Below are 23680 nucleotides of genomic sequence, written 5' to 3'. Positions count from 1 at the left end.
CTAAAATTGTAATATCATTTCACCATAGTGCATTCATAGCCATATACTTGTTTTGTCAAACATCTATTAGATAATAAGATTGTCTACGAGATTGTACATGTAGATCCTATGACTATTCAAAACATGCATGGTACCGTTTAAAATTAAAAATTCATTGAGTAATGCTACAAATCACACTCGTATCCCACTTTCCTCAAATAATAAGATTGTCTGCGACATTGTACACATAATTCCTATGGCACTTAGTGCATGCCTCTTTAGTAGGGATTTGGGTTTATCAAATGTAATAGGGATGCTCAAGTTGTTAATGCAGTTAATAACTCTGATGAAAATTTTAGTATGTATGGGCATATGGTGGAGGAGCTCAAATTGTTTGTACATGGTGCTGCTGCCTAGAAAATTCAACATATCAAAGGAGGACTGCCAATCAAGCTGCTCACCATTTAGCAAAGGATATTTTGTTATGTAATCATGTAATTATAGATGTGGAAGTTCATGTATTGCATTAGATATGTTATATTGTCTGACCTGATTTCTTATTTAAAGGAATGCAGTTACTTATTTAAAAAAATAAAAAATTCTACTCATCATTTCTACACACCAGGTACTATATATAATTTTTTATTTTTTATTTTTTTTTCTCTTACCAAATATGTGGTGTATGAATGATGAGTAGAAGAACTCAATTAATTTAGGAAGAATAAAACCAAAACAATTTTAAAAAAACAAGTGTGGTGTGTAGTGTGTGGAGATGATGAGTAGCAAAACTCTATAAATTATCCTCCTATTCCACTTTCATCTTGCTATATAAAATATAACACTTTTGTCAATACCCTTAGATAATTTTTTGCTTTTTAAAAAAGAAAAATAAAGGTTAGTGGACAATGTCACTTCATCATAATGAGATGAAAGTAAGGCGAGAGTATGGTTTATAGAATTTTTTTTCATAAAATTTTAATATTCAAAATTCAAAATTTAAATTAAAAAAATACTGATAAAATGAGACTGTAACTTAATATATATAATATTGTACATAAAAAATGATAAAGATTCCTAAAATTTTAAGGAAAATACTACTCCCGCCTATAAAATCCACCGAAAAAACTCACTAATTGAGTTATTTTTTTATTTAATGGTTAATGAAGTGCTTTTAAACGAATTTATAATTTTTTATTTATTTTTTAAAAATGTTTAAAGAATTTTTAGAAAATATTTGAAAAAAATAAAAAATTTGGCCGGTGGATCCACTTGGTCGGAATCCTCTGTGGGAGTAGCAGCTCCCAAATTTTAACTGGGAACAAGGACAAGCATGTAGTAGGATTGCACACGTGTCTCTTATCTTTTAAATCCAGAATCAAATATAGAAGTTTTCCGGAGAGGTTACTGTACAGTCTGTACTTGAGAGACCTGGCCTCTGAAGTCCTGAAGCACTAAAAATGCTTCCAAGGACATTGTTGACAAACTTGGGAGGATCTGCAGTGCTATCCGGACCCTCCGTTTTGCCCTTTTTTCTCCAACCAAGCATCTCTACCTGCAGATTTTGCATTCGGACTGCCATTATTGGGTCTCCAAAACTGAGCAACCAACGAGTTTTGAGCACTGGGTGCGCTGCGAGGAGGAGAGTGAGATATGACGATGAAGAAGAAGACGACGACGACGACGGAGATGAAGAATACGGGCACAAAGAGGAAATTGCGATGTTGGAATTATATAGCCAGTCTGCTAGGGGAGAAGCGCTTATTGTTCATGCAATGGTGGACGAGGAGGAAGTGGAGGTGCTCATCTTCAAGGTGCGTTTTCTTATTGTTTCCCTTCTTTTGGGGGTTTTTGAGCCATGGAATTTTGAGTCACGGTTTCACGTGAAGACTTCGATAGTTCGGATTTCAATTGCAAAAGGAGTAGTTGTTCTGGAAGGTTAATCTATGTTCTTTCAATTTTTAGTGCTTCACACGACCTAAGAACAGAATGGGTAGTCTCTCTTTTATTGTGATAGAGTAATGATGAGTGCACTCTGGAGTGTGCAAGTAGTGAATGGTAGTGAGGTAGTGAAAAGTAGTGTCAGGTTTCGTTTGAGTAACGAGGTATTATCAAGAATTCAGTGAAAATACAATGATAGAATATTAAATAGCAGTGAGTAGTAATAAAAAGTAAGTAATAATAAAATAATAAATAGTAATGAGGTATAATATCCAAATTAGTAAGACTCTACAAGTCTCGTGTATTTTTTCTTTTTTTTTTAAAAGTCGAGTTCGCTATTAAGTGGGTCAGAATTGCACATTCATTTTGAAAACAATTAGATTTTACTATGAAAAAATATTTTTTCAATTTACTAATTTTTTCTAAAGGGAGTGAACACTAAATCTTAGGATTATGAATATCATTTCTCAAATATAGCTCTATTATTTATTGGTCTTCTACTTTCAAACCCAATAACTGGAGAACATAGTTTTAACACCCAATACTGTTCTTTCTTACTCTGAAAACTTTCAATTTTTCTGTCTTTTTTCCTTATGGAATTGTTTTACATATATGTTTTTACTTTTAGCTAGAGAGTCTTAAAAACATACTAGAATATGTATGCCAAAAGCTAGGGAGAAGATGTGAAGAAGAATGTTCTAGCTCTAATGATGATTAGAAAGCTTGGCCAAACTATGGGATCTTTTTCTACAACTTTCAAAGAACTTTTTCATCAGCCAAAATTGAACTAAGTTATAGTTGACATCAATGCACCTTTCTACTCTCTTTCCCATCTGTCCAAGTTTATGGTGATCTACACAAGTTAATTATGTGAAAGCTAATCTACACAAGTTAATTATGATCTGTTGAAAGCTATGTTTCTTATATGCATGTTTCAGGGATTCTCTTCATGCTTGAGCGGTAGAACCCCACCAGATCCATCAAGAAGTGTTCTTCCAGCTAGGGCAGTGATAAAATCCATAGACATAATTAAAGGACCTTTCGACCCATCTAATACAGAGTACATTCGGAAAGGTCTAACATGGGAAGCATTTAAGACCAGTCTCCTAGCCACTTAAACAGTTGGAGCATCTTAGTGTTCCCATAAATCCCTCCACCCTGTGGAAGGTTCTGAGTATCTTTAAGAAAAACTGATGCGATTCTTCGACACAATCCTTACACTTAAACTTCCATTGTCCAATATTAGATGCAGTTGATTATTAGCCTTGTGAAATCATTACACTGTTCCTTTGAATCTTATCACCACATTGGCATAAAGAAGCAAAAGATGGGAATCTTGCTAAAGCAATTTAAAATTTATTATGTTCTAAACAAGCATGGTTCTTGCTAAACTAAAAGTAGGGAGAAACTAATTTTGACTGCTTGCCACATTTTTTATTTGTTCCTTGGGGAAAGATGAATGCTTCTGCTTATGAATTTGGAAAGCAAGAAAGACTAATTCCAGCTATTTATAACATGCTTTGCTTAAGTGTGAGAACAAGAGGATCAGACAGTATCTATCCATGGGATATTCAATGACATGCATGTGGATTCCGATATCTGAAAACATCTGCCCTCACCCCATGTTGAATCTATACATGTATTCTTTTAACATATTCTACCCTAGCTTCAAGGAGAAATGTAAATTAGTGAGGTGGATTTTCTCTTTGGCATAACTTGTTTATGAGTAAAAGTTACATAGAAACAAGGATACAAGTGGAGAGCTATTGATCAAGGTGGGTTGAAGATGGATGTGTGGTTGAAGGTGGAATAGATGGTATGGGAATGTTGCCACAAATGAAACTGGCAGCAACCCATTTGCAAGATTGTCCGCAATGAAATTGACACTTCCTTGAATCTCGACAACTTGCCATGATTTGGTGTCTTTGAGGAGCCACAAGATGTCATTTTCTTTCTGGCTCAAGTCAAGGTAGAAACCAAGAACTCAAATTGTAACCTCGACCTTTTGTGTTTATTATGCATTAATTATGACTTCATCGATTCTTCTTGTGTGGATTGACGACCTAGTTAGATGGCCTGATTGATGATTATTTTATCTTAATTGGTTGTTATTGCCGAACCACAAATTAGAAGCAGTATTAATTGTTAACAAACCTCAACTTAAGCGTGGGGCTTATCATGTGACCATAGGATAACTAGCTTTTTCACATCAATGGTTACAGTTCTTAACATAAATAATTCAAGCAAACTCAAATGCGCACAACAACGGGTGCGCACAACAAGGAGAAATGGATTTATTATGCATCAGTCACTAATCATTATTTATTTTTACATTTCACACTTATAACTTTTTAATAAGATGTGAGGGTGTTCTTCATAGGGTATAGGGTGTGGGGTAGTGAATAGTGACTGATGAAAAGAATTTTTCCAATGAGAAGAATTTTTCCAAGGAGAAAAGCCTAAAATATACGGACTTTTATGGAGTTATAAAAGAGATTTTCAGTTTCATTCTCTAACACAACCTGAAATTCAATTTTTATAAAAAATATTATTTTTTATTGTTTCAAATACATCAGTAGAACTTTCTTTTTTCTACTTACAATTTAAAAAAAAAAAAAAGAAAAAAAAAAGAGGAACGTTAATTCACTTGTAAACCGGTGTGAAATATGAACTCTCTAATGTTAAGATGTCATGATTAGATTTAAAATTATTTTACAAATCAAATTATATTATATAATTGGTGTGAAAAGTGTGTCTTCTACACCGACTTACAAGTATGATTTTTCATTTTTAAATAATACTTCCATTCTAGAGTTTTTTTAGGAAAAATTTCACTTATCATCCTTACGTTACACATCACACATAAATTTTTTTAATTTTTTTTCTCTTGCTAAATGTATAGTGTATGGATAATGAGTATAAAAAATGAATTAGTTTAAGAAAAATAAAACCAAAAAAAAAAAAAAAAAATTTGAGTGCAGTGTGTGATGGGTGACTTATGAGGATGATGAGAAGAGAACTGGATATATATTTTTTCTTTTGGCACGGCTGCTCACTTTCTTAGGTGTCGTTTGGATTCGAAGATGAGTTGAGATGAGTTGAGATGGATTGTGAATAGTAGTGAGATGAGTTGTGAATAGTAGTGAGATTTGTGAGTTAAAGTTAATAAATAGTAATGAATAGTAGTGAGATGAGTTGAAATGAGTTGAGATGACTTGCGAATACAAACCGGGCCAGTTGTACCAATTTAGTACTCCATAATTTCACAAACTATGTTTTTATGCATTTGCTCATTTTTTTTCCTCTTTGAACTGTCGGACTATCAGCAATGGACTCATTTAAGTTTTGTTTTTAATTGGGAGTACTATGATTCTGTATTCCGTACTCGTATCTATTATGTGCAGTGGATACATAACTAAACAAATATTGAATTATATCAAAGAATGGTATCCCATTAGATTCTTTCCATTTCGAATTAATTGAATAGCATTTATTTAGCATAGATTATGGAATAGTTTTATCATTTCACTTGTAATATAAAGTGATTAAAAGATCTATTATTTTACACTAAATAAATATTATTCATTTAATTCCCATCCTCTAGAAAATTCCCAATTAACTTTAATCAATCCCTTATGTCAGAAATGTAAAGTAGAATTAATACTTGCCACTAGGGAGTTGGGTTCTAATTAGAGTAAAGTACACCATTTAGTAGAATTTAGATCATCCGCAATGGCTTCTTTATCCTATCATTTAAAATATATCACTAAAATTTATTTTTTCTATTTTACATATTGACTTTTATAATACGTCATACATTAGTTTATTTATTTTTCTTTATATTATTTAAATATTATATTTTTTAATATTTTTTATTTATTTCAAATATTATATTCTCTACTCATCATATATTTCAAATATTTCTCAATATATCATATATTTTGATATTTGCAATATTTCTTTATGTATAATATAATATTTTAAATTACTTAAAAAAGAGTAAAAGATAAAAAATACTGGCCTTTATTATTAACAATATCAAAATTTCTGCATGCATAAAAGTCGAATGGACTATAAACGGAATGCTATACAGTAAATGAGAAATAAGAGAGTGGGGCCTATGCAAAAGTGATAAAAGGGTTAAAATGAAATAAGATAAAAAAAGGAAAGAGGATGAAATGAGAGAGATATAATAAAAAATTGTTTAGATGAATAAATAGTAACGTCTACATGTAGAGGATTTACTGTAACTGAATGCAAAATAGAAATAGAATAGTAAAAATTGCTTCCATTGAATGGTGCTTGTCAATGTAGGACTTTGGAGACACGGCTGCGTGTAAAACTCATACACAGGCTAAGTTGCACGTGAGCCTCGTGTACTCATCTTTTGGCAACACTTCTCCTATTGTTTGAAGGGTTGGCGGCTGGTGAGTTCAGCGAGGCGATGCGTGCAAGGATTTGGGCCCCAAAAGGCAATAGGTTAGGTACTCCAAAGCTAGGTGTGGAAAAACTTAAAAAAGCAACCGAATAAACTTGTATTTACATGGTGGTGAGACGGAGGGAAGCAAAAAGAATGAGCAGTCTCTCCCTCTCTTGTAGGATTGACTATCGACCAAGTCGAAGTTGGATTTAATTATTTCCAACTTTGATCTCGATTTAGTCATAATCTAATATCGACCTCCAACTCTGCCTCTAGCAAGTGCAAAATTTGATCCGACTTCGACTTTGACTTCATTAAAATGGAGTGAAGTCGAATCGGATGCCGAATTTGGATTGCGAAATTGAACCATACATGTTTTGGGCCTTTTGTAGTGGGTTATGTTTTAAACTATGATCCAATCGATTTCTTAATCTCAATTTCTGGACTGATACAATGGGTTTCATACAAAGTCCATATTTTGGGCCGAGCTGTTGAAAATATCTTAAATGTTTAAAACTTACATAAATTTTAAGCCCTGCTTATGGACTCATGCAATGAACTCTATAAAGCTCATATTTTGGGTTTTAGTCTTAACAAGACAGGAAGTAGTGTAAATTTTGCAAAACATGATTAAGAACATTTTTTGAGTGCAAGTAAACATATAACAATCTGAGAATAAATACTTTTACCATCTTTATTAAAATTCAAACTAAATAATTAGGGTTCAAAATACAAATCACCTGTCAAATTAACACTTGTTAGTATTGATTATTAATAATTACTAGTTTACTAGTGTATAATTACCTATTATTATATTAGACTATTACATATTACTCACTATTAGCTAGTCAAGTATATTACAAACTTGACTACGTATGATAGTAATACTATGATGTGTACATATATTATATTATTAGTCTATTTATATTATAGTATAAGTATATTGTTCTATAATAATTAACACATACTAGAATAGTATGTAAGTAATAGTTTAATTTAATTATATAAGTTCTAGGCTTTTTATATGAATATATATGATCAATATATAAATAATACATGTTCTTATAATCTATGTATACTAATATTGGAGTTGGAGGTATAAGTCAGGGGCAAATATTAGTGTGAAGTCGGAGGCGGAGGTTGGAGTCGAAGTTGATCTGAAAACAAATTTGGCTTCGACTTTGACTCAAACTAAACATACAAAAAAAAAAAAAAAAAAAAAAAAAAGCCTTCATCTATGATGGTGCAAGGTCGAAGGTAGAGGTTGGATGACAGAGTCAGAGTTGGGGTCAAGGTCGGAGTCTATCAAAAAATAAATCTGACTTCGACTCCAACTCCAATTCTAACTAAAACTACAAAAAAAATTCCAACTTCGACGATGCGGAATTAATGTGAAGTCTTCATTGGAGTTGAACTTTTAAATTTTTGAACAACTCTACTCTCTCTTGTTAGAAAAATGGAGGATGGAGGTTTTTCTTTCTAGAGAGAGTTTGAGAGAGCACACTCAATTGCCATTTTTAACTTCTTTCACGACAAATTCCTATCCTTCATTTAAAAAACAAATAAATTTATAGATAAAAAGTGAGTAACGTACATCAAAAGAGCTTTATGCAAAATATCATATAATGCAATAATTCGAAAATTCGACTCCACTCTGATTTCACACCGTCAGAGTTAGATATTTTTTTTTAATTTTCTAGTCAAAGTCGGAGCTATATTCTGACCGACTTCACTCCGATCTGACTCCGACTTCGATTTGCACATATGTAATAAAAATATGTATTATTTATATATTAATCATATATATTTATATAAAACTCCAGAACTTATATAATTAAATTCAATATCATACTAGTATGTGTTAATTATTATAAAATAATATATTTATACTATAATTTAAGTAAACTAAGAGTTTAGTATATGTAAAGTTCATAGTATTACTACAAGCTACCATACATAATCAAATATAGAAATAAGTTAGACAGTAGTATAATAATATGTAATTAGATACTAGAAATTAGTCTAATATTGAGGTAAGTTAGAAATAAGTTAGACATTAGTATAATAACATATAATATTATAGTATAATAACATGTAATTAAATACAATAATATAACTTTAGTATAGAAATAAATTAGATATTAATATAGAAGGAAATCTAGTATAATAAATTAATAACCCGTAATACTATATTAATATTATAATAACATGTAATTAAACATTGGTGAATTAGTAATTATTAATAATCAATACTAAAAATTAAATTTAGTGCTTACAAAAATTATAAAAAACCCCCACCCCCCCCGTGTGTCCCACTCAGTCAATCCCAGAGTCTCAGACCCGTCTCTCAGACCCGTTGCCTCTTTCTCTCTCTTTCTTTTACCGCCGTACGCCCGTCACTGCCCCTGCCCTTGGCCGTCGTCCACCACTTTCCCTCGCCGCCAGTTCCTTCTCCTCCTCCTTCAGGCGTCTCCGGCGTCTCCCCTCTCGGTATTTTCTCAAAATATTAGATTTTTGTTTTGATTTCTTAGATCTACTATGCTCCAGAGTCCAAGCAAAGTAACAGTCGCTGATTTTTTTTTTTTTTTTGTATTTCCTTCCTATGCATCATTGAGATAATGTTTGTACTCTGTATTGTATGATATGGTGGGAAATGGTCAAATGTATAAATCATAAAGTACAAGTTTGTAAAATAATTCTAAATTCTAAATTTTCATAAATTATAAGTTGAGTTTCTCAACCCCTAGCGTTGGCTCAAGTGGTAAAGGCCTTGGGTTTGGGGTATGCTCCCCCAGGTCTAAGGTTCAGACCCCCTTGGGTACAAACAATCTTTAGGGGCCATCTGACTGGAATTTTCTTGAATTATCTAAGGTGCACTTGCGTGAAACTCCTTGTCGAGAGCCTGTGCACTCGTGGGATTAGTCAGGGTGCTGTTCCCGGACACCCAGTGCCAATCAAAAATAAAAGAGGTTGAGTTTCTCAAAATTTTCAATCAAGTTTTTCTATCTAGTTTCTATTAAAACTGACAATTCTTATTGCAATTCATAAACTCATGCAAATGCAACACAAAACTAGGGAATTAATATTGAATATCATTTTAATTAAATAAATCGAATTAGAATTGAGTTGTAGTAATTGGATACTGGGCTAAGAACAGAACCATCGGCAAATCATTGATTCAGAAAGGATGCTGAGACTGCTCTTCAAGAATCCCATTTTGAAAGGCTCTGCTCTTCCTCCTCTTCGATTCAACCAACAGGTTAGTATTCTGGCTTTCCCTCGATAGTGATACTCTCTTCCATAAATCCGTTTTCCTTTTCGGTAATCTTCTTGGCGGTGATTTCGTCGTTGTTTTTTCCCCTCTTCTTCCATTTAGAGAGAGCTGCATAGTAGGAACAAGAAGGCCATGGAGCTCATAGCCAAAGGGTGGAGTGCTCTCAAGGAAGTTGATAGAGTCATCGATTACAGCGATCTCAAAGACCATCGTCTCATCCCTCTCCTTAGGGTAATGGATACATGGTTTATATTTTTTTAGAAATATCCATGCTCGCATTAACATCTCTTTCGTTCATTTTCCTCTCAATCCATTTGGTCACTGAGAAATAAAGGAAATGAAACAGGGCTTGCGTTAATATTCAGTCATCTGCGCAATGTTTGGGAGAGAATTTGACTGAAGTGTTACTTATAATATTTTTAGCGAGATGTTCTTTTAATCTTACTCTTTTTAATCAGGTATCTTATGTTCCTGACTGAGTTAACAATTTTGAACAAGAATAGTAACTAGGCTTGGACAGTATCGTTTAAAGGTCTTCATTTCTTTGTAAGCCAAGCAACATAGACTTACATAAGAGCACTAGCATTGGTTTAGGCAAAGTTTGGCTAATACGTCACTTTTTGGCTTTTGACTAATCACTTAAAACATTTTTTTTTTCCCTATAAGTAAGAAGATATTTTATTGATATGAAAATAGGCATAGTCTAAGTACACAGGAAGTATACATGTGATTACACCTAGTTAGGAACTAGAAATGGTTACAAGGAAATCATGAAAGTTGAGACCATTAAAGTCTATAACAATCGCCCACATAAATAAAGTCTTCTAGAAAAAACTAAACTCTTCCAAGGAGCGCTTTCAATCCTCAAAATTTCGGTCATTCATTTCATTCCAAATGCACTAAAGTAGACAAATGGGAGCCATCTTCCACACAGCTGCAATCTGTGGAGTCTCCGTGATCCCTCTCCAACTAGCTAGTAGGTCAACCACCCTCGCTGGCATAACCCATGCTAATTTCACTTTGCTGAAAAATTAATTCCATGAGGCCCTTGCAAACTCACAATGTAGAAGTAAATGATCCATTGTTTCACTGCTATTTCTGCACATATAGCACCAGTCAATGAGGATAAGCCCACGTTTGCTTAGACTGTCAATGGTCAGAATCTTCCCTAAGGATGCACTCCAAACAAAAAAAGCAGCCTCTTTACTCCGCCAGAAAAGTGATTACTAGCTTGAGTAGTGAGAACCTCATAGAAAGAGCGAAAAAAAAAAAGTTTTCCTTTACTGGAAGGCGACCAAACCAAGTTATCCACCATTTTTTAACAGGTCCAACGGTGTATAACAAGTTAAAGAACTCAACAAGGACACCCACCTCCCAATAATGTGCCTCCCTAATGAAACTGACATTCCTCAAAACTTGAACTCCACATTGGATTAGCTATCTCACTATCTACAATAATAAAATGTTATTATTATTTTTTAATGCATTTTTTTAAAATACTTTTTTAATGCATCATCTCAAAGCTTAAAGCTTTAATGAGAGCTCCTCTCCACCAACACAATATCTTCTCCCTCTCTCTTGGCCTCACAAAGCACCTGATTGATCTCTAGAAATCTCTACCCAACTGCAACTAGAATCCCACAAAAGGGAACCAACAAAAACACAATATACAGCAAAAACACAGCCACAGCAATGGATTTTACATTGCTGTCGCAATATAACCAGCAAAACATAAATGGAACCACAGCAAAACATCTGTCACAATATCTATCACAAGAGTTCCAACAGCAATACAACATGACATTGACAATTCCAGCAGCAAACTATTGAAGCTTTTTCCTATGCTTTTTAACATTATAATTCAAGCAGCATACAATAGGGTTAATAACTGGAGGTACATAAGTTCACAACAAAGAATCTTATGAATATGCCAAGAAAAAAATGATTACAAATAGTAGTGTAAGATCTGTTTTTTTTTAATGTTGAAAACACACATGTTGTTCTTTTATAAATGTTGAAAACACATGTAAGTCTAATTAAAAATACTATCAACCCCCATATTTGGCCCTGCTTCATGTTACTTAAAAAGCACCTTTAATGTTTTAGATTGACTGTCCTTGATAACTTTTTTTTTTTTATAAGAAAGATGAAGATTTTTTTAAGACATAAACAAAGGTGTTACCCCAGTATACAAGTATATAAGAGATTCAACTAACAAGGAAAAGGGAAAAGTGCTAGGAAATCTTGAAAATAAGAACAGAAAACTTAGAGCCTTAAATGATGTGATTCTGTTGTTGCTTGTCTGGTTTGAAAGGAAATGTGAAAATTTCATGTCATAACCATTTGATTTTCCGTATCTAGCATGGATATGCTCTGTAGAGAAATCTAATGGCATCAAGTGGAATTTCGCTCAACAAAAAGTTCATCCTGCCGACATGCTCAAGAGCCAAACCAAACTCCATCCCGTCGACATGCTTAGGAGCCATTTTCTTGCACAAAGCAAGAACATGAATTTCAAGAACACAGTAAGAGAATCATTCATAAGAATTTCACCCAACACAAATTTTCCAGTATTCTTGCACAAATATCACCCAACACAAATTTCGCCCAAAAACACAAAACCGAAAACACAAAACCGAAGAGAAAAGAGAGGGAGAAGAAACAAAACCTGTGAGCAGTGCCAAGGAAAAGGAGCTGGTGACACAGAGGAGTTGGCGACGGAGAGGAGCTGGAGAGAAAAAAGGAGAAGGCTTGTCGTGTGGAAAAGAAACTGGCTAGACGAAGTAGGGTTTGAGGAAATATGATATAAAATTATATGACCTTGCTACAGTAGCAAGTCATATTTGTTGACTGGGATGGTGTTACTATAGCTCATGGGCTGGATGGCTTTAAGTTGGCTAATCCAATGTAGTCCAATTTATGACCACATTAGCTAAATTAAGAGCTGGACTGGCATTTGGCTAAGCCAATGCAAGTGCTCTAAGACCCTCCTAATTTGGAATCTTTAGGCTGATTTGTCAACTTAGCTGCTTTGATGTTGTTTGACTAAGGTGTATTATAAGGCTCCAATGAAAGGCCCAAACTACATGGCCTATATTCCAAAAGGACTAGTCAATGATACAATTGGATCCCCATTGAAACCTTATAAAGAGTAAGAACTTCTCATTCCCAAGCAATATGAGATCCTATACACAACCTTATCCTTATAATCTATCCTTATCATTTGGGGTATCACAATCTCCTCTCCTTAAATTTCCGATGTCATCGTTGGGCCAGTCCATTATAGGTGGCATGGCTCAAGTCCCACATTTCTGGTTAGGATAGATTCTGATACCATTTGTAACGCTCTAATGAAAGGCTCAAACCACATGACCTATACTCCAAAAGGACTATTCAATGATACAATTGGAGCTCCATTGGAACCTTATAAAGAGCAAAAACTTCTCATTCCCAAGCAATTTGGGATCCCATACACCACCTACACTTATCCTTATAATCTATCCTTATCATATGGGGTATCACATGTATACAGAACTTAATCATACAAATGAGTAATACAAGTGTAAGATTATTGCCTTTTTATTATGTGCAGAAATGCTGGTTGATCCTTTTCAAACTTATGTAATTCTGATTTTAACTATACCTGTTTTTTCTTCTTTCTATTTTTCTTGTGGTTGACATAAGGGATGCTTTCTAAGCTGGTCTGGCAATTGTGCTTATTTTCTATACCTTTCGAGTTCAATTTCAGGCTGCAAAGGAGAACTTTGAGTTGGCTCTAGAGGCTGACAACTCAAATACTCATGCCAGATATTGGCTGTCCAAATTGCATTTGAAATACCATGTCCCAGGGGCATGCAAAGCTATGTAAGTGAACTGGCAATGTTTCCTAAGTCATCTTTTTCTTCGTTCTTCTTGTCTACTTCCTGATGATGGTGTTCATAGCTAACATCATTGTGCAATAATGTGTTGTAGGGCGCCTACTTATGCATAAAAGAGAAAATAAGTTATGGTTATCTGCTTGGTTGTTGGGTGCTTGTAGACCTAACCAAACAGACCAATTTCAGTTTTTGATTAATTTGTTTTGATTGCAACTCTGAAAACTTGAATCCTAATGGTTTGGTTCAGTTCTCGGGTTTGCAACCTGACTTCACTTGAACCAAATTTTCAGTAATTTATTAAGAATATTCATGTCTTATGTTATTGAAAGCTGAAATTATAGTTACCCCAAAGTGATTGTATGTATATTCTCGAATACCTTTTTTTTTTTTAAGTTTAAAAGAGAACTGGAAACCAGCACAAAGATATTCAGGCTGTGCTGTCAAGCTGAGATGAGAGATTAATTAATTAATTTTTTTCTTTACTTTAACTAATTCAGTTTCTTAAGTTTTATTATCTGGATCAACTATATTTTTTTCCTTTTGTTTCTTTATCTATGTGGTGTTGTGTGGTGCACTTTCTTTATGTGCTTGTTACCAATTACTAGTATTTAAATATGCATCACTGATGCCATTTGATTTCATAACAGAGGGGCTGCTTTGTTAGTTGAAGCTGCAGATATGGGTGATCCAGATGCACAGTATGAATTGGGTTGTCGTCTGAGAGTTGAGGTTAGGCTGCCTGCACTTTGTACTGGACGTAATATATGTTAAGCAATTTTAATTTAGAGATGTGAACTGCAACAAGAGGGATATAGTTGAGCCTCTTGATGTTTTAATGAAAGTGATCATAGTTGCTCCTAATAAGTTGAGATTTGATATTTGTTTGACTTAGTTGAGTTTCAAAATGCTTTTGCTGATGTTATTTGGCCTGTTTTTTCGATAGAACAATCATGTCCAATCGGATCAACAAGCATTCTATTATTTGGAAAAGGCGGTTGACCAGGTTTGTTTTCAGAAGGAAGATTGATTTTGTTGATGTTTTCGGATTTTGCTTCAAAAATTTAATACAGCTTGCTATGTTCTAGTTGCATCCAGGTGCTCTTTACCTTCTTGGTGCTGTATATTTAACAGGGGACTGTGTGAGAAAAGATATTGCCTCAGCATTATGGTGTTTTCATCGGGCATCAGAGAAGGTAATGGACTTTGTTCCTATAGATTGGTCACTTTTCAATAGACTATCGTAGAGGATATTTAAGTGGGTGAAACCATCTATTTGGTGAGAAAATCTGATTAGGGTAGCAAGGAAGTAGTTGAAATGTGAATAAGTGACAACTTGTTCTTGGACTTTGGACCGTTGAAATTAAAATTGTACAATTCTCTTATTACTTATAAAAAAAAAAAAAAAAAAATTGTACAAAGGTTTATATAAGATTTTAAAGTAGAAATTGGTTGGCAATTTAGTCATTCGGGTTGTTTTGTCAAAACTGGCATGCTTTGTTATGGAGCTAGATGAATTAGTCAAATCAGATGCTATTCGGCTATCTGAATTTTTTGGGAAGGTAAGTTTGCATTTGTTTCGCCCGAACAGCCTTTCTTTGGTCTGTACAGGATTTTGTATATGAGTGATGATACACGTACAATCCTTTATACAACCATGTTTTAAATTGAGGGTATTTCTGTAAAACAATAGTACTTTTATAAGTTATTTTACAAAAATGCCCTCATTTAAAATAGGGTTATGTAAAGGGTTGTGAAAAGGGTTGTATGTGTAGCATTTTCCTTTGTGTTATATATGAAACTAGTAGACTGAGTGATACAGCCTAAACAGTGTGATAACAAATCCGATGTTGATATTCTGGACAGCAGGTTGTGTTAGGATTTGGCATGGGATAGGGCCAGGATCATGATGGGAAAAGGGATGAAAAGTATGAGAGAGTTCAGGGCTTCTGATGGTGTAAAGTAAGGGTATGAGTTGGAGAGTAAACTAGAAGAAAAAGTTTGGGCTTAGGTGGCTCTTCCTACACTGCTAAAAATGACCTGATAATAATGTTTAGTATTTTGGGGTGGTTTGGGAGCTACAGCTACACAATGGATGGCTAGTTTGAGGGTTTTTTAGAATTGAGTTTAGGGAACTTATAAAAATAAAAAAGGGATCTCTGGATATAATGGAGAAGGGTTGCAGCACACAATTTTGAAGAAAAAGAATGGTAATTGATTAAACTTATTGAACAAACTTCTCATTGATGTTTCATTTCATTTCATTGAATGCAAGTCACAATCACTTCACGCTATGCTGTTTGTTTAATTTTTAGGAAAAATATACTTTACCATCCCAACTACTGCTCATTTTGCAATAACAACTTCAAAGTAAGTAAAAGTTTTAGCACTTTGCACTATAAATGGATGTTTTTGCTTCACTCTGTCCCCTTCTTTAGACTCTGGTGTTAAAAAGGGCAATTACGCTTTGCTCCCATGAACTATTATCACATTCTCACCTGCATAAATTTCAACTCGATGCATCATGAAGCCCAATTTGAAGTTTCTGTTTTAGTTTCTTCTACTGAAAATCTACATCAACTCAAATATAAGTATTTGTAGAAGGAAAAAAAATTAACTTTCATGCACCATAAAACATATAGTTTAATGTTAAGGGCATTTATGTCTAAATTAATGATGCTTTTTTATGGAGGCAAACTGGTTTACTTATAAAAAAAAAAACTTCTAAATGGGGTTCTATTGCACAAGTAAAAGTTTATAGGCATGCATCAGAACGTGTGATATTTTATGTAAGGAAAATATAATTAACCACATAGTAAAATGAACAAACAATACTTCATGTGCCATACACCTGCATTTTACCAACTTAAATGACCAAATTTTCGTCTGAGTGATTTCCTTTTCTGTTTGTTGATTTATTTGATTAAAAAAAAATTCTTCCACATGGACTTGTCTTCTGTGCAACGGTCAAAAGGTTTTTATTCCCCTTCTTGGGTGGATGCCACCAGGTCCAGAAGAAAAAATAGCACTCTTCGCATCCCACAGTGCCAAATCTACCATTATAGTAGTACCCACCAACAACAATCACCAATTCCAAATTTGAGAAATGTGCCCATTACTTGTAACAATTTGAGAATTATCAAAAAAAAAAAAAAAACTTGTAACAATTTGAGACCTTACTTACAAGAGCATTAACATGAGGGTCGTATGCACCTTTCTTTATTGCCAGCTGACAAATCTTTTTACGTACTTGTATCCTTATTTCTCCCCCTGCTCCCATCGTGTTCCAAATCCAAAAATCTTTGCATAAGCCTTGCAGTTTCTTTTCTGGCACCAAATTTTCTGCATCCAAGTATTCTTCACACTCCACTCAATCTTATAATGTTCCACAATCGGCTTAACATTTGGGACTTGGTCCCTGCATGTTGGAGAGGTAAGCATTGGCAAGTAGATAGATATAGCCTGGATTGTTTTCGCAAATGAGATGATATGAGATGAGTTGAGATAAAAGTTTAAAGTTGAATAAAATATTATTAGAATATATTTTCTAATATTATTTTTGTTTTGAGATTTGAAAAAGTTGAATTGTTTATTTTATTTTGTGTGGGAATTTGAGAAAGTTGTAATGATTAAATGAGATAAGATGAGAATACTTGTGAAAACAAACGAGGCCACCTTTGAAGTGGAGTTCCAGCCACAATGTGACCAAAACCGAGCTAAAGTATGGTGGCAGAAGAACCTCAATGGATCAAACTAAGGAACCCCCAAATCCATCTCGTGGGTTAACTCATGTTTTCCATCTGAATTTGTGTAAAATTAATGAATGGAGCAAACTGATGCCCAGAGTTTGATTTAGGGGGTTGTTGTGCCTAAATTGTAGTTTGGAGATGTGATTGCTAAAGGGTGCAGTAATTGGGGATGGCAGTATAATTTTTTTTTTCTTACTTCTAAATTGATGATCGGTGTGTGTTATGCAATTTGTTTAGAAATTTATTAGAAGTCAGAAAATATACAAACTTTTCAGAAGCTGTATCTATCTTTTTTCACCCAAAGGAGACTAGTATCTGTACGAGTGGATGCATAATATCCTTTCATTGTTTTTTAAGCAAATAATAGAATATGCAAAACATTACACCATATACACGAGATCTTGTTATTATAGAACCTATATGTATGGTTTAATACTCGAACAACAATGTTGAACTAGTCTCAGTTTTATACTTCACATATGTGCAGGGACATTCTGGTGCTGCCATAGCATATGGATCCCTTTTACTTAGAGGTTAGCTCTTCCCACCCATGCTTCACACATTATGTTAATCATGGCACTCTTAAGATTTCCGAAAATTTATCTTCAATGAATTCCATTATCTACAGATTTCTTTTAAGATTGGAATTATTGTTCATAGTTGATTTTATGTTTGCATCTACTAGTGGGTGAAGATAAATTATGAGACCCTTTTGTTGTCGACAATTATTGGATTGTGGATGACACCTCATATGTGGACTTGTTGATTATTGAATACAGTTGACAATTGCGGGAGGGGGAGTTATTGGAAGACTATTCAAATTAAAAATGATAAATTTAGTTTCTTAGAAAAGAATAAGACATTGGTTTCTGTTTGATGCCTTCACAGTGCATACCCTACTCCCCCTGAGTGGTGGCAGTGGCTGGGGCCTTCCTTTTCTTTCCCCCTTTTGAAAAATCTTTCAGGCATTCAATGGTGGTTCGCTACTATCCAAAATAGATAATCTTCATCTCTTTGAAAAATTTAAGTTCAATGGCATGCTGGCATGGATTAGGTGTTCAAGTCCCTGAATCTCTTATGAAATTCGGTTTGAGGAGGAGTTCCTCTGCCAAAGCAAGGAAGAGTGCGGAGAGCCCTGTGATGGATCCCGTAGAGATGGCCAAAGAACAGTTCCAGATTGCAGCAACAGCTGGATGTGATCTTGGCCTAAAATGGTTGATTAGACTTGAGGAGGAAGAGAAACGTCTACTTGCCGGATGATATATTGAACTGGACATTGCTCGGATATTTCTCTGACGTAGCTAAACTAATATTGAGTTAAAGATATCTGCTGAAAGTCGACTAATGAAGTCAGTAGTTTATCTATGAAATTGAGTACCATGTTCAGGTGAGCTTCCGCGGGGAGGCGGGGGGGCTTTCAGCATAAGCTTCATCAATTTCTTACTAGAAAAGGAGAAAGAAGAAAGGAAGTAAAAGACAGCTTCACTATACACCCTGTTTGATCATTTATCCCATGAGGTTTTTTTTTTTTTTTTTTTTTTTTGTTAAGATGAATAAGATGCAGTCATGGAAATATGATAGGAAGACATTGCTTTTAGTGTAATCTCTTGTCTTGAAAGAAGAAATGCATTGCTTTTATTGTGTTCGTTCGCTGGAATACTCAAGTGTTTGGTTTGGTTTGGTAGTGGCTGTGAGGCCAATGACCTTTGAGGATCGAAGGTATGTATGATTTTCTGATGATTATTGGCTTCCGGAGCGAGTAATGCTACTCATCATCTCAATTATCATCATCCTCTCATCACCCTATGATGTGATATTAAATGATTGAAGATTATTTATTATATGTCACTTGTAAATCTAGCATTTAATGCCACATCATAAGATGATGAAAGGATGAAAAAATTGATGATGAATAGATTTTAAAGCATAAGTAAAACATGAAAAGCCCAGTTTCGTACTTTACAGTTTTTTTTTCCCTTGAACAAACGTTATATTATAAATATCAAGAAGATCCTCCACATTACCCAATTTTTTTGAAAAAAAGATTAATTAGTTTTCACCCATGCCCACATTTCTTGATACAACCAAAAGTCATGTCGTGTTGCTATTGAGGTTGGAGTTTTCATAAGATGGATAACGCTATATTTTATTGGTTCTGAACTTGATTGAGATATCTATGTCCTCTCGTTTTTTACCTTTAATTGGAAAAAAGCAACCACAACATGTAGTCTCTTTTAATTAGAAAATAAAAATTACATTTAGGGTGGAACAGAAACTGTAGACAAAAGATAAAAAGAATGTTAATTTTCTACATGACAAGTAGAAACTACATTTTGCCTTTTAAAAAGGCAGCAACAACAACTGCGGACCAAAATTTACGTATCGATCATCTTTTGGTGCATCGTGATAAAAGTTATCAATTTTTTTACTTAATTTTTAAGATAGTATTTTTAAATAAATTTATAATTTTTTTTAAATGTTTAAAGTGATTTAAAAAATGCTTAAAAAATAAATAAAAAATACATTTTATACTTCTCGATAAAAACTCTCGGGACCACCACTCGGCAATCCTAGCATACCCCTTCTTTATCTCCTCAAAAAAGATGAAACGGATTAAATACACCATGTAACATGAGGGATGAATTGAATTGGCAGTACTATCTATTGAAAGTAGGGCTGTCAATTTTTGACATGATTCATAAATTTGATACGAACTCAAAACAAAATAATAGAATTAGGGTGAAACATAATTTGACTCGACTCAATTTGACATGTATCTGATTGACCTAATTATTAATCGGATTATTTTTAGGTCAACTTGGGTAATCCGAAATAACTCGTCTGATCCGTTTATGTAATACATTTTTTTTTTTTTGAATCAATGTAATACATTATTTCTATAATACACAATTTTGTTCAATATAGTCCATGATACCCATAACAGAGCTTCAAAAAGTCTTATTGACACATAATAAATTATTAACAACTATTTGACTCTAAATATTAATAAAATGACAAAACTACCTTATGTATTTATTATAATAGCTGAGTAAGTTCAATAAATTCATAATTGTTGAAAAGTGTAAACCTTTAAATTGTGAATAATCCCACGACTTTTGCATTTGCAAGAAATATTAGACTGAAGATATTTTAAAATTGAATCTCTAATAAATCGTAGAAACTCTATCTTGATGTTTCGTTATTGATTACTTCAAGATGATAGTCAAAACTTACTCTAGTCCATATCACTTCGATTATAAAGTAATGCTTGACAATTTTTTTTTTTTTACTTAGTGATTAAGAAAGTGATTTTAAATGTATTGAGGTATTTTTTTTTTATGTTTTTTAAAAATATTTAGATATATTAAAAAAATGTGAAAAAAAAATGAAAAAAAAAAACTAAAAAGTGAGAAGCGGCAAGTACTTGGGCGGCAAGGTAACCCGACTCAAACTCAAATAAGCCGAAACGAATCGACACCCGGCTTTATTATACTATAAATAAGTCACCCTATGCATTTGCAATACACATTGAATATATGGAGTTTTCTCCCATCGTTTTCTACATGGTATTTATTATATATAGCACTATCCTGGTTCCACTAGTCACTGTTGTCCGTGTCAAAACCTTTTTGTAATAGCCTTTGATGTCCACTTATTGTTTTCTTTGCAGTCCATCACGGTTACGAACTTACAACGTCGATCTTATTGCACTTGATAGTTTTCTCTTGAACAAACTTTCCACTTTGTTTCAGCCTATATTTTCAATCAACTTAGGCTACCATACGACTCTATAGGTTGTTGACGGGGATTCTAATTCAGATGTGCTCCTCAGATTACATGTACTCCCTTTTATTGTGACAATTGCAGTGCTATTCTGACTATTCATAATTATGCCTTCCATGAGAGTGTCAAGTATATTGAAATTGATTGTCATTTCATCTAACATCATGTTCAACAAGACACCTTTGCTATTCCTTCTTATTAGAAGACTAGTTGGTTGACATCTTCACCAAGTCCAACCCACTGGCCCGGTTTGTATTCGTAAACCATCTCAACTCATCTCATTATTATTCACTACTTTAACTCACAAATCTCACTACTATTCACAACTCATCTCACTACTATTCACAATCCATCTCAACTCATCTTCGAATTCAAACGACACCGGAACAACGTGATCTTATTTTCAAATTTAAGATGGCGTTCTCATCACAATCCTGTGTTTGACACAAGATGTTAGAATATTACCGTATAAAATATATTTATAATGTTCTAACATGTGTGTTGTAATATACCTTATTCATATTTAGCTTACTGTAATTAATGTAAATCGATTAATGTAAATAAATCGTTGATTTATTTTTTTATTTATTGTATTCTCATTCTTTATATGACCTCATTCATCTATATAGGACTTTTCGTTGTATATTTTGATATATAGAAATACAAGTTGTTCTCTCTCAGTTCCATTTCAACTTGTTTTTTATCAGATCTGTCCATCATGCAACACATGTAGTATGAGGCCTACCAACCATCCATTACTTATGTCACTAATAGGATAGTTGTATTCTTAAATAGGATATTAATACACCAAGTAATTTTAGTGCAAATTGTAAAAGGAGCGTGTGAGAATTTTGACAATATTAGAGAGTTTTATGTCCAAATTACCCTAGCAAAGTCTTTAAGAATTTTGATCTTTATAAACAATGCCACGTAATTGTTTTGAAAAAAAGTAAGATCTACTATTAAAAAATTAATTGTTTTATTTACTATTTTTAAAATGATTATACAACAGTTACACAATTCACAATTATAAATATCTTTTCTCTTTCATTTTTTTTTTTCATTTTTTCTGACTCGCAAACTTGAGCTCATTCCCCCGGGTCCTCAGCGTCTACTGAATTCCCATCCCTGAGGTCGGCTGCTAAGGTATTTATTTTCATTTTTGTTGTTTTTCCAATTCCCCTACATTCCCTTGAGTCCCCTTGCATTCCCAAACCTAGTTCCCTACATTCATATCCTTGATGTCGGCTACTAAGGTATTTGTTTTTTCATTTTACTTTTTTTTTTTTTCTAGTGCCCCTGCATTCTTGTCCCAAACGTCGTTGCCGCCGGTTCCCATCCCTCACCGGCATGTACACATCTCTCTCTCTCTCTCTCTCTCTCTCTCTCTCCTCTGTGAATGTGCTTAAACCAAATCTTCTCTTTCTTTTGTTTTTTAATGGCCCTCTGTTTGTGTTCATGTGTTTTTCGTCTTTTTTTTAGCAAAGTTTTTTAGTGTATGTGAATAAAGCTATTTGTATAAAACTAGTGTCCAATATATTGGTTTTTGTGTAAAACCATTTGTAGAGAACTAATAAAACAATTTCTTCAATTTGTAAGTTATAACACAATGAGAATTAGAATATGTATTATTTTTTTGGTTTTTTCGTAACTATATTCAAGATGAGATCGAGTCCATTGATATTTTTTGAGGAAGCATACGACAATGAATTTTTTGACATTCCACAAGATTAATGTTAATTATCGAATTTTTAATGACGTTGTTTCCTTATATTATTGTATGATTTCTTCAAAGATTTTAACTAGGGGTGCAAATCGGTCGGTCCGGTCCAGTCTGACCATTTTCGGTCCATCATTTTTCCGGATCGGACCGGACCGATAGCTACCGGTCTGGTCCATTGGGTCCGGCCTATTTTTTTTAAATTAATTAATAAAAAAATTTATTTAAAATACTAAATTAAGCTAAGTGACTTATTAATGTGGATTATGTAATAAACTCAATAAAAAATACTTTATATGGTCAATAATAATAAATTGTATAAAAATTACATTATTAATTTATATAATTAACTAATTGATATTATATATTAGTTAATTCATAGAATATTAACAAGTGTTAATAACATATTTAAAATTTTATATTGTTAATAGTGATATGTTAGATGAAGATATATATAAAATATGGTTAATTTATAGATTATTAACAAGTATTAATAACATATTTAAAATTTTATATTGTTAATTGTACAATTATTATATAAATAATATATATAAAATATTTTTTTTATTTTTATTTTTCATTCTGTCCTGTTCAGTCTGGTCCGGTCCGGAAAAACCCTGGACCGTGGACCGGACCGAAACTTTTCGGTCCTCTAAAACGTGGACTCAGTCTTGGTCCGTTTGGTCCGGACCGACCGTTTATCGCCCCTAATTTCAACTATATCATGAACTCTTTTACATTTTGGTTAATGTATACCAGTTAAAGCAAGTTGTATCTCAGTATACTAACTATCAAAAGGTTGAAGAACCTAAGGCTGATTTGATATTTGAGACTTAAGAAGAGGTTATTGAATATTATATGAAGTATACCAAACAATAAGGCTTTTGAGTATAAAAAAAATATCGACTACTGGGATGATGGGGAGGTGAAATGCTTCACCAT

At 33.4% G+C, this 23680-nt stretch overlaps 2 protein-coding genes across 4 annotated transcripts; both read left to right on the top strand.

Annotated features, from left to right (window-relative positions):
- Positions 1-1352: 1352 nt before the first annotated feature.
- On the top strand, positions 1353-3176 carry LOC121256898. Its single transcript, XM_041157689.1, has 2 exons — positions 1353-1790; positions 2856-3176. The coding sequence occupies exons 1-2, from the start codon at positions 1437-1439 to the stop codon at positions 3033-3035; spliced, it is 534 nt and encodes a 177-aa protein (XP_041013623.1). The 5' UTR covers positions 1353-1436; the 3' UTR covers positions 3036-3176.
- Positions 3177-9444: 6268 nt separating this feature from the next.
- Positions 9445-18880, top strand: LOC121258048. 3 transcript variants are annotated; one of them, XR_005939318.1, is made up of 9 exons: positions 9445-9596; positions 9714-9842; positions 13360-13475; positions 14137-14218; positions 14433-14492; positions 14575-14682; positions 17723-17768; positions 18290-18571; positions 18606-18880. XR_005939318.1 is itself a non-coding variant. In XM_041159385.1 (8 exons), exons 1-8 carry the CDS (start codon positions 9525-9527, stop codon positions 18493-18495), a joined length of 819 nt encoding a protein of 272 aa, XP_041015319.1. In that variant the 5' UTR covers positions 9445-9524; the 3' UTR covers positions 18496-18880. The 3 variants fall into 3 exon arrangements, 2 of the variants coding, with proteins under 2 accessions (XP_041015319.1, XP_041015320.1); XM_041159385.1 differs by having other exon boundaries at positions 18290-18880; XM_041159386.1 differs by lacking the exon at positions 9445-9596 and adding an exon at positions 11973-12136 and having other exon boundaries at positions 9712-9842; positions 18290-18880.
- Positions 18881-23680: the final 4800 nt, after the last annotated feature.

This window comes from Juglans microcarpa x Juglans regia, chromosome 3S, assembly GCF_004785595.1.
Source record: "Juglans microcarpa x Juglans regia isolate MS1-56 chromosome 3S, Jm3101_v1.0, whole genome shotgun sequence".
Classification (NCBI taxonomy): domain Eukaryota; kingdom Viridiplantae; phylum Streptophyta; class Magnoliopsida; order Fagales; family Juglandaceae; genus Juglans; species Juglans microcarpa x Juglans regia.
The sequence above is the reverse complement of the archived record's forward strand: the minus strand, read 5'-3'. Positions and strand labels throughout refer to the sequence as shown.

What these genes read in the sequence shown, in the direction of transcription:
- LOC121258048 (XM_041159385.1), top strand. Translation starts at nt 9,525, where the DNA reads ATGCTGAGACTGCTCTTCAAGAATCCCATTTTGAAAGGCTCTGCTCTT. An exon ending in CCAGGGGCATGCAAAGCTAT is followed by an intron (nt 13,476 to 14,136) that starts GTAAGTGAACTG and finishes ATTTCATAACAG; the next exon opens with AGGGGCTGCTTTGTTAGTTG. An exon ending in TTCATCGGGCATCAGAGAAG is followed by an intron (nt 14,683 to 17,722) that starts GTAATGGACTTT and finishes ACATATGTGCAG; the next exon opens with GGACATTCTGGTGCTGCCAT.
- LOC121256898 (XM_041157689.1), top strand. Translation starts at nt 1,437, where the DNA reads ATGCTTCCAAGGACATTGTTGACAAACTTGGGAGGATCTGCAGTGCTA. An exon ending in TGGAGGTGCTCATCTTCAAG is followed by an intron (nt 1,791 to 2,855) that starts GTGCGTTTTCTT and finishes TGCATGTTTCAG; the next exon opens with GGATTCTCTTCATGCTTGAG.